The 11211-nt window shown below is 39.7% G+C and overlaps 4 protein-coding genes across 4 annotated transcripts; all 4 read right to left on the reverse strand.

The window, feature by feature from the left end:
- Positions 1–94: 94 nt before the first annotated feature.
- Positions 95–4098, reverse strand: LOC134676693 (zinc finger protein 845-like). Its single transcript, XM_063535092.1, has 2 exons — positions 3255–4098; positions 95–1053 (listed from the first exon to the last, which is right to left on the reverse strand). The coding sequence occupies exons 1-2, from the start codon at positions 4096–4098 to the stop codon at positions 95–97; spliced, it is 1803 nt and encodes a 600-aa protein (XP_063391162.1).
- Positions 4099–5015: 917 nt separating this feature from the next.
- On the reverse strand, positions 5016–6839 carry LOC134676382 (zinc finger protein 160-like). Its single transcript, XM_063534755.1, has one exon. The coding sequence runs from the start codon at positions 6823–6825 to the stop codon at positions 5074–5076; it is 1752 nt and encodes a 583-aa protein (XP_063390825.1). The 5' UTR covers positions 6826–6839; the 3' UTR covers positions 5016–5073.
- Positions 6840–7065: 226 nt separating this feature from the next.
- Positions 7066–8318, reverse strand: LOC134676402 (zinc finger protein 26-like). The gene has a single exon (XM_063534789.1). The coding sequence runs from the start codon at positions 8316–8318 to the stop codon at positions 7074–7076; it is 1245 nt and encodes a 414-aa protein (XP_063390859.1). The 3' UTR covers positions 7066–7073.
- Positions 8319–9211: 893 nt separating this feature from the next.
- On the reverse strand, positions 9212–10997 carry LOC134676394 (zinc finger protein 845-like). Its single transcript, XM_063534781.1, has one exon. It carries the CDS (start codon positions 10608–10610, stop codon positions 9225–9227), a length of 1386 nt encoding a protein of 461 aa, XP_063390851.1. The 5' UTR covers positions 10611–10997; the 3' UTR covers positions 9212–9224.
- Positions 10998–11211: the final 214 nt, after the last annotated feature.

Consider the following 11211-nt stretch of genomic DNA (forward strand, 5'->3'; position numbering starts at 1 on the left):
CTTTTGTTTATACATATGTCCATATTTTTTCTATCAATAAGCAACAAATTTTTTATTTCTGCACATCACTAGTAAATTTTACGTGTAAATAATTTTAGTCGTAATCAAGCTCTAGATCTTTGAATCTAATTTTTTCCATGGGATTGTGTACATGGAATGTATTATATAATGCTTTTTCATTCACCATCGGCTGCCCGACGGCGTACACGGGCTGTTTAACTTTCGAATGAACACGCCTTACATGTTGCTGCATTGTGTTGATCTGAGGATACACTTTTGGACAATGTGGACATTTGATTCTTCTCTCTTCGACCTTGTGCACTTCAGACAAATGCACGTTTTTTAAATACAAACTCTTTAAAGTTTCGTCACACATCGAGCACTTGTACACTTTGCCCTCATGAGCAGACCGCTCGTGGAGAATTTTCTTATGATTAGAGGAGAATACCAAATCACAGTAATTACATTCGTAACCGTCCTTGTGGAAATCTCTCACATGCGCAGAACAATATTTTTCGTATAAGAAACTCTTTCCGCAAATCTCGCAAATGAAGCATTTATTTAGATGCTCCTTGTCCGCGTGTCGTCGGAGATACTCGAATAGATCAAACTCCAAGTTGCAAGTGCCGCATTTAGGCTTGCCTGCCAATCTGAAGGGGAGGAAGCAGTTCGGTATGTTGAGATCGTAATCGACGTCGTGACTGTCAATGAGATGTTTTATGAGCTCGTCGAGATCTTGATTCTTGTATGAGCAAAGCTTGCAATGTAAATTCGTGATTTCTACTTTGATCGCCGCGTCTGCGTTGGCTTGTATCTGAGTGTAACTTCTAACGGCTATGGGTAAGTTAAGGCAGTCGTGAGTTTCGTAGTGGCTGCGTATTTCGTTGGGGTTTTTTTGCGTGTCCATGCAGAAGAAGCAGTTGTATTTTCCGCGATTCCAGATAAAGGGTACAACGTTGCTGTATAACAGGACGGATTCGATGTTCCTCCGTCTTGCTTCGGGTGTCCATTGAGGTCTTGGTTTGTTATCGACTGGCGACAGGTATATCGAACCTGCAACCAAACGAGAGCTTTACTTAGTAGTCTCCATCTTGGATATTCCGGCAGTTTGCTTCAAGCCCACTCTTTTGCAAGCACGCTCTTTAGGCCTCTTGCCGAAGAAAGATTATGTAGCTTGAATATTTCGACTGGTTTTGACTGATGCGGTATATGGTTAGTTAGGTCCAAGATCACAATTCGAAGACAAGGTCGATACCCTCATCTAATCACTTTCACAGTAACAGTATAGCCGCCGCTCCGCTCGTGATAATATAAATTCATTTATGTCACTAGTCATCTCGAAAATGCTAGTATTCAGGGTATAATGTAGGCACAGAAAGGGAAGAAAAATTAAAACATGCATGCATGCCGTTATACACGGTGGTCAAAAAATAAGTGCATTCCCATTGCCAGTGAGGTTTTGGAATTATACTGAGCAACTTTTACTAATTTACCCTCCCATAGAGAATGGACCAGCCAAAATGTATGAATCAGCCAAATTTTTATGCGCGATTTCGGGGTTGGTCCCATAGTAAAAGTTGCTCAATATAATCCCAATACCTCCCTGGCAACAGTAATGCTCTTATTTTTTGGCCACCCTGTATTCGTCTAAACGTCATCTCGGAAAATCTCGGCCCAACCAAGGCCCCCTACCATAACATCTGGAGCTCTACGTCTTCAAATTCGGGAGGGGGGTGCAAAGACAAACCAACTAACGCCAAACCCCGTTATTCAAAACTGAGCAACCTCTTACAAACCTCGGTATTTTTTCTCTTTGTAATGCCGAGGACACACTAACGGGAAAAGTGTCAATTATCGCGACAATTATCCCGTTAGTGTGACCCCGGCATAACAAACAGAAGTGTCAAAATGACTGATGTGAAGAAAAGATTATCAACGGTTTGTTAGATTAGATAGACAGACGTCATAAATAACGCCATAAATAGGTCTCTGAGAAATTAGTGGTACCTAGTCAATAAAACAAGGACATAAAACTTTAGTACGTATATTTATACACCGTACTGGCAGTTACAGATCCTTAACGCTAAGTATAATCAACTTAGAACGCTAATAGTATAATGCTCCTTAAATACAATAATAAGGAATTACATAACTATAGCTATTCAAAATATCATTCGCACAACTCAAGTTACATAGTTAACTGTATTACATACAAATGTAAATAAACAAACAAAAAATTACGTCACTTTAAGATCAGATCATATTTTAAAGATATAAAAATAAATAAATGGCTCCAGACTATATTATACAGTAATTTTGATTCTATCCAATTCTATCAAGATAATTGTATACAGAATTCGGATCAACCGACTCATTTTAACGAAAGGCGGTTTTTATTTTCTTGATTCTTAAATTTAACATAAATAAAATAAAGTCTAAAAGTAGAAACGTTATTACAAAAAGCATAAGGTCCACCGATGTACAGTTAACAGTTCTGACGATGGTATCATTTCTGAATGAATCACTATCACGCGTTTTTGACACAAAATTGTGACGATACGTATCTTTGTTAAATTGGCAAAACATGGCCATTTATTAGTATAAATATACAGATTTTAGGGTACCTAAATGATTAATCCCTTTTCATTCCACGATTTCTACATGTAACACTTGCGCGGTCAACACAAGTACTTTTTCTGGACTAAATCCGCTGTTCAAAAGAGTAAGAGCGTTTTCATATTAACAGATTCGATATTGAATACGACCACAAAGAAAAAAAAATTGGCATTTTATATTTATTTACTCATATTGTTAATGTTTATTGTTAAAAGGAAAGCCTTAATGCAAAAATTAAAGGATTCGATGCCATAGGGCAATCTCTAGCAGCTTTTCTAAGTGTCTCTGACATCCGATATCGGATCGGACAATATGAGGACGCTCTAAGGGTTTGTCCATTTTGATTGCTGAGTGCTGGCTGTATATCAGCCGAGCAAATAATTAAATGTTAAAACGAATATAGTTTGTAGCTACTTTTACGGAAGTAATACTCAAACGGAAGACATAATCACCTTATCAACTAAGTAATTTACAAATTGAAATAAAATTGTACTTGCAATTTAAACTAAAACCTAATTTTTTTAATGAATAAGTCAGTTCTTATGCGTATAATGAGACCGACTAAACTTGAACATGTCCGTATTTTTTGTGCATGTCCATGTGAGAGCTAAGATTGCTCCGCCTGAGAAACGCCTTACCACAAACTTCGCAGCTGAACTTTCTCTCTCCCTCATGCTTCACCATGTGCATGCGAAGGAGATAGTTATCAAAGAACTTTTCGTTACAAACGGAGCAAGGCACGTTTTTCTCCTTCAAATGCGTTCTACGGATATGATCCTTCATAAAGGAGTTCCTTGTGAACATTTTGCCGCAGTAAGAACACTTGTGGCCGATGTCGTGGGTCGTTATTAGGTGCTTCTGCTTGTGGTACTGAGATTGGAATTGTTCGGGGCATTTAGGACACTTGTAATCTTTCGCGTTGTGGGTTTTAGCTTTATGCCGCGCGAGACACCATTGGTTTTTAAATTTAAGCCCGCATACGTCGCATTCGCATGAACCGGTATGAGCGTAAGTGATGTGAACTTTGAGATTGGTGACATTTTTGAAACTACGACCGCAGAAATCGCAGATTCTGTTATTGTTGCTGTGTTCGGAGTTGATATGTCTTAGAAGGGTGCTGAAATATCTAAAAGTCTTATCGGAACATAGGGGACATGGCATATTGTCTTTGATTATGCGGAAAGGTTCGAAGCAGCGTTTTAGAGACTTGTCATAATTAGCTTTATGGTCAGCTATGAGATGATCTATTAATATGTCTAAGTCGTCAATAGGCTGACAGCATATTTTGCACGCTAAATTGGCGACATCCACTTTAACATTTATCCTTTCACCTTTGCATTTCTTCATGCACTTAGATTTGACGTCGCAAATCGGGTGTTCCCTGAGAGTATGCTCTTTAAGTTCTTCAAATTCGACAAACTTTTTAGAACAGTAAAAACACGAATACTTTGAAAAGAATTTGAAAGGTATAGCGGTAGACATGTTGAGTACGCATTGGATATTTTCCCTTATTTGTAATATGTTCTGTTTCTTTCTGGGCTCGACGTAAGACTCTTCAAAAGCGTTACTAGGCAGAGGAGCATCGATTTGGGAAAGTAATCTTACTTCGCATTTATTAAGATGCTGTTTTAGACCCTGTTTAGAATGCAGCTCCTTTGCACAATAAACACACTTCAAACTCCCATCGTCTGGGTGGTCTAACTGTATGTGTTTTTGTAGTAGGCTATGAGACGCGAACGTTAACGAGCAGTCTTTGCATTTTCTGAAATGGAATGTGTTTTGGTGTTTCCGGAGCATGCCTTTCGTTTTGAAATTGCTGGCGCACTGGTCACACGGGTACCCTCCCTGACGATGGTTATCTCTCGAATGTAGGGCGAGATCTCTTTTCTTATTGAAAGTGAGTCCACAGTCATCGCATATGAAGCAATTTTGTGGATGAACGCTGTTCACATGTTTTACCAAATATCCGAAGTAGTTGAACTGCTCGTCACATAGTAAGCATCGGAAATCTGAAAGTCTGTATAACTGGAACGGGATTTGTACGCTAGTGTCGTATCTCAGATCATGTTTCGAGTTCAAATGTTCGACGACTTCGTCAAAACTGTTAAAGGGATCGCAGCATATCTCGCAAACTATATCAGAGACGTCGATTTTTATCTCTATATGGTTCCCTTTAATAATTTTAAGGGAATAATCGTTCGTAGAGCAGAGCCCGTGTGACTTTGTGTGCTTTCTGAATTCCGGATACTCTGTATAGTTTTTCCCGCAGTAGAAACATAGGTACGTGCCCCGCCATTTGAAAGGCATCACGGAGGTGTTATTGAATAATATTTGTAAATTTTTCCTCCGCCGCTGAGAGGTACAGCTGTCGTACGGGCGGTGCGGATATTCATCTGAAAAGAAACGATTCTTGCTGTCAATTCACTCTTACAACTCCTTAATTAACGTCGTTTAATATCAGGTAAGTGCGTGAGTAGCGTTTTTAACATGGGAGGCCATGTGACCGCGGAGGTTTTTCTTCCATAGGAACTTCTTACCGCATACATCGCAGTGAAAATTTCTCTCCCCTATATGTTTCACCATATGGCTTTTAAGGAGCGCAGCATCGAAGAATCTGTCGTTGCAGAGCAAGCACTGCACGTTTTTCTCTTTAAGATGCGTACGTCTTATATGGTTGTCCATGAAGGAGTTTCTGGTGAATAATTTTCCGCAATACGAGCACTTGTGGCCGGAGCCATGTATGGTAATTAGGTGCCTTTGCATCGAGTATTGGGACACGAATTTCTCCGGGCATTCAGGACAGTCGACTGTCTTGTCGCCATGGACCCTGCCCATGTGCGAACGGAGATCTACCGTTCTTGTAAACTCTAGTTTGCAAGCGTCACAATTGTAAATCTTGCCTACCTTGTGGCGTCGCGCTACGTGCGCTCGTAAATTCGGTTTAGTCCTAAAGGACTTTCCGCAGTACATGCATATATTTTTATTATCCGTATGGGCGATACTGACGTGCCTTAGCAGAGTGCTAAAGTACCTTGATACTTCTCCGCAAAAAGGACAGGCAAAATTGTCTTTTATAAGTCTGAACGGTTGAATATTCATTTCTATAGACTTGTCAAAACGCGCCTTATGTTCTGAAGTTAGATGATCTATTAAATGGTCCAAATCGTTCATAGGTTCAAAGCACATTTTACAAGATAACGACGATATGTCTATTTTAATCGAAATGTCCTCTCTATTTCGTAATTTCATGGATTTAAACTTAGAATCGCAATGGGGATGCTCGATCATAGTATGTTCTTTGAGTTCGTCGCATTCTATGAAATGTCTGGAGCAATAGAAACATCTGAATTTATTCATGAAATGTTTGAACGGTATTGCTGTGGACATATTGAGGATACAAGCGATGTTATTCCTAATTTGTTTAACATTGGGCCTCCTTTCTGTATCGTCAATGGACACAATCTCGTCCATGACATGTTGCGATTTGGAATCGTCCTTCGCGGACGTGCAGCCGGCCGCGTGTCGCAAGAAACCCTGTTTTGTATTCATAGTTTTCAAACAAAATCCGCATTGTAATAAGCTATCGCCTGCATGTTCTGTTTTCATATGTTTTAGGCGCTTATCGGACGAAGAAAAGCTTTTAAAACATATATTACAAGCTGACGAGTGTGTCTTAAATTTGTGATTACTAAGCGCCCAGTTGGTAGGAAAAGAAATGGCGCATTTATTGCAAGTGTAACCTCCCTTTTTATGGTAAGATCTGAAATGAGCAGTCAGGTCCCGTTGTTTGTTAAATTTCTGATGGCAGACATTACACGAAAGGACTTTTAGAGGATGGCTATTGTTAACGTGGACGATGAGCTTGCTGAAGTGATTGAAGCTTTCCTCGCAAAGTAAACATTTGAGATCGGCCAGTCGGTATTTGACAATGAGAAGATCGGCGTGTTTGTCATAAGGCAAGTTGTGTTTGTGTATTAGATGGGAGATTATCTCATCGAAGTTTGGGGGAGATTCGTTGCACAATTGGCATGTGATGTCGGACACGTCAACTTTGATCTCGACATCAGTGCCTGAGACGCGTGTGAGCGCCCGGTCCCGTAAAGTACACGGTCCGTGTGCCCTCGTGTGCTTCTTAAGCGCATCATAGTCGGGCACGTCCTCGCCACAGTAAAAACAGAGATATTTTTGCCGCCATTTGAACGGTATCATCGAGGTGTTGTTGAATATTATTTGTAGATTTCTCCTCTTCCGATAATTGGTGCTTTTCACGTTTTTCAGCCCAATTTCATCTGAAAAGAAATTTACTTTTCTGTAATCTTCAGTTCACATTCACAATTAGGCCAATTTTGAGTATATTTTGTCTAAGCTTCTTTCTTTCGTAACATTTAACATATAATCAATAAGTACACAGTAATTTGGCACGCGAATATAACAAAGTAAATAGTGTTGACGTAAAACTAAGCGCTCCGTTTATGCGAAGACATATGGCCTCTTAAATTTTTCTTCCAAAGAAAAGTTTTTCCACAAATATCACAATGATAGTTCCTCTCCCCGATATGTTTCACCATATGTATATTCAGTCTCGTCTTATCGAAGAACTTCTCCTTACATACTGAGCATTCCACGTTTTTCTCCTTCAAATGCAGTTTTCTGATATGGTCTTTCATGTAGGAGTTCCTAGCAAACATTCTGTCACAGAAAGAGCATTTGTGCCCCGAGCCGTGGGCGTCAATGAGATGTTTCTGCCTCAGATACTGAGTGGAAAATCTCTCGCTGCATTTGGAGCATTTGAAAGCTTTAGCACCGTGAGCGTTTGCTCTGTGCGTTGTAAGTTTAGGCGGGTTAGGAAACACTAGATCGCAGTCGGGACATTTACACGAGTTCGGCCTGTGATACCTCGCTAGATGACCTCTATAGGACGGCGTACTCCTAAACGCTTGGCCGCAGTAAACGCATATCACGTTATTATTAGAATGGCTTTCGTTCATGTGTTCTAAAAGCTTTACAAAGTACCTAAAAGCTACGTTCGGGCAGAGCGGACAAGCCATGTTGTCCTTCGCTATCTTAAAAGGTTGGACTATATCCATCATCAATTTATCGTGTTTCGTATGATGATTTGATACTAAATGGTCTGATAGAGCGTCTAGGTCGCTAATTGACATGCAGCATAACTTGCAAGCTAAGGAACTAATATCTACTTTGACTATAGCATCTTTCCCTTTAATGGATTTCATGGCTATCCCCTCAGGATCGCAGTAGGTGTGTTTAGTGAGAGTGTGAGTTTTGATTGGTTCAAATTCTGGATGGTTTTTCGAGCAATAGAAACAACGAAACCTATTCATATAGTATTTGAAAGGTGTAGCTGTGGACATGTTTAAGACACAGGCAATGTTTTGTCGTCTTAGCTTGGCTATCCTTTTCTTTTCTACTGCATCGGGATCAAATGTTTTCACTTTAGTTTCAATGACATCTGGTTCTTCTTTAATGTCTATTTGCTCTTCATATTTATTATAATCGTATGTATGAACTAGTTGCTTGTGTAACTTCAATCCCTTTTTCTTGCTAAACATTTCTGAACACAATTCACATTGCAAATTGTTTGAATGCGAAGTAACATGAGCGTTAAGTATTTCCATTTCAGTAAAATTTTCTTTACAAAGTGGACAGCTAAGATCTATTAATTTGAATTGTTCTATATACATTTCGACATGCCTGTTGTATTTCAAGTCATGTTTCGTTACTAGATGACTTACAAGATTGTCTAGATTTTGGAAGTTTTGATCGCAAAGTTCACAACTCGTATCTGAGACGTCGATTTTGAGCTCGACTTTTGACCGTACTTTGGCTAAAAAGTCTTTAATATCGTTCTTATCGTGCGATTTAGTATGTTTAATGAGCTCTTCACACAGAAGCCCTTTAGAACTACAATAACAACACGTAATGGAGTTCCATTTCCATCGGAACGGTATGACGCTCGTGTTGCTAAAAAGTGTTTCCAGATTTTGCCGCCTCGCCGTTTCGCAGGCCTTTTTGTGCGTTTCATCTGAAAACAAATTGTTCCTCTGTATGTTCGGATTAATGTATCACAAATTTCTAATGTACATTTGGCTGGATTATGCTATCATTAATTTCTACAGGTTATATTAGTGTTTAATAGATGTGATTGATTGAGTTCTTTCTCCAATAAAAGGAAATTTGGCAATGGTCGCAAACTAATTTAGCTCCACTGGGGCGTTTGCCGTAATATCCAATATATCCATCATGTTTTGACGTGTAGATCAAACCCGTATTCAGATGTAAACTTCACATGTATTGTCGTGCACTTGACAGTTGTCAAATCGCTGTGATACACTACGAAATCTGCAAAATCTTGTCTTTCTCGTGGCTTTGTAGGACTCGAGCGAAGTGAAAACATCGCCACAGTGATTGCACAAGTGTCAAATACCGAAAATCAGATAAGACCTCATTGCATAAGAGGCGTTTTGTATGCGCGTGTCAAGACTTTATTTTAAAGTAATTTAATATAATTTTAATACTGAAAGTCAATTTAACACGAAGTTGAGGCATATAAAACGTTAACAGCATGATTTCCGAAATCAACGTTAATACTATAAGTTTATAATTTTCGCTTGTTTATTATGAGACGCCATGTGCACCCGCAAGTTTTTCTTCCAATAAAAACTCTTGCCACAAACATCGCAATGAAAATCTCTTTCTCCGATATGTTTTACCATATGAATCTTCAGCAGAATATTGTCGAAAAACTTATGATTACAAACAGTACATTGTACATTTTTCTCCTCCATATGAGTTCGTCGTATGTGGTTTCTCATAAAGGAGTTTTTAACAAACATTTTACCACAATACGTGCATTTATGGCCAATATCGTGAGCTTGAATCAGGTGTTTTTGTCGCTCGTATTCGGAGGGGAATTTTTCGGAGCACTTTTGGCAGGGGACCTCACGGACCCCGTGAGTTTTTGCTCTGTGGCTCTTCAACTTTAAGGCTGAGTTTAATTCTATGTTGCAGTCCGAACATTTGAAGACTTTAGGGCCGTGTATTCTAGCTATATGCATGGTGAGAATAGCTTCGCTAGCGAACACCGCTCCGCAGTTCGAACAAAGATGCGTTTTGGCTGAATGTTCTTGATTCATATGCTTAAGGAGGATGTTGAAATAAGAGAATGATTGAGGACAGAGAGGGCACCCCATATTGTACTTCTCAAGTCTAAAAAGCTGCATAATCCCTGTTACATTTTTATCATAATTCGCTTTATGATTCATGATTAAATGATCGACTAACAAATCAAAATCTGTAAACGGCTCAAAGCAAATCCTACAAGATAGAGATGATATATCGAGTTTTATACACAAGTTGACGCCTTTGAGCGATTTCGGACATTTTCTCTCTAAATCGTAAAACGGATGCTCCATAAGAGTGTGTGTTCGCATGTCTTCATGCTCATTGAAGTCTTTCGAGCAATGAAAACAAGTGAATCTATTCTGATAGTACTTGAAAGGTATCGCCGTAGTCATGTTTAAAATGCAAGCGATATTCTCTCTATTCTTTTTAGCTATAGCGTTCCTTTCGCGCAGTCTTTTCCTTTGCGTTTCAATTTCGCAGTCTTCTAAATCTTCGAATGGTGTTAAGGCGTCTTCAGATATTATTGAGTTTCTTGCTCGCAAACTGGAAAGGATCCTAGTGCATTTCCGTTCAGAGGAGCCGTGGGTGTTGATGAGATGGAGTCGGAGTAAGCTGGAGGTTCGGAAGCATCGTTCGCATTTTACGCACTGGTAGCCCGCACGCCTGTGGTATATTCTACAATGAGCCATCAACTCTGACTTCTTGTTAAAGCTTTTATCGCATTGCTCGCAAGGCAGCAGTTTCTCCATATGATTCTTTCTCACATGCATAACTAAATTACGGAAATATTCAAACATCTTACCGCATTCAGTGCATTTGAGATCTACTAGTCTATAGGCGGATAAAGACATTGGCACTTCCCTATCATAACGCAAACCGTGTTTAGCGTTTAAATGAGATATTATATCATCTAAGTTATTAAATGGTTCATCGCATAGTTCACAGGTGACGTTGGAAATGTCTAACTTAACTTCAACCGTACCAAACTTTTGGTTTATCAAAGACTTGTGTTTAACATTGCAAATGCCGTGGGATTTAGTGTGTTTAACGAATTCCTTGTAATCCGGGTATTTGTCCCCGCAGTAGAAGCAGCCATACTGACTGCCGCTTCTGAACGGTATGACGGAGGTGTTGTTGAAAAGTATCACGAGGTTATGCCGCCTGCGCTCTGTGGCGCTGGGCCCGCAGATTGACCGCTGTTTTATATCTGAAACGATATATACAACGTGTCAATCGGGGGCTAAAGCTGGGTTCACATTTGTCTGTCGTGTTGTGCTGTGATGCTCTCTGTCGTGATGGCATACTGTTCACGTCTATATGACGTGTTATGACGCATTATGATGCATTTTTATCAGTTCCGTCTTGGCTCTCGGAGAGTTCACACTCCTCGTCCATACTTGATGCGGCTCTGACGCGTCACAACACAACACTGGCGCGTTCACACTAGTCTGA

The sequence above is a fragment of the Cydia fagiglandana genome, chromosome 24 (assembly GCF_963556715.1).
Source record: "Cydia fagiglandana chromosome 24, ilCydFagi1.1, whole genome shotgun sequence".
In the NCBI taxonomy this organism is placed as follows: domain Eukaryota; kingdom Metazoa; phylum Arthropoda; class Insecta; order Lepidoptera; family Tortricidae; genus Cydia; species Cydia fagiglandana.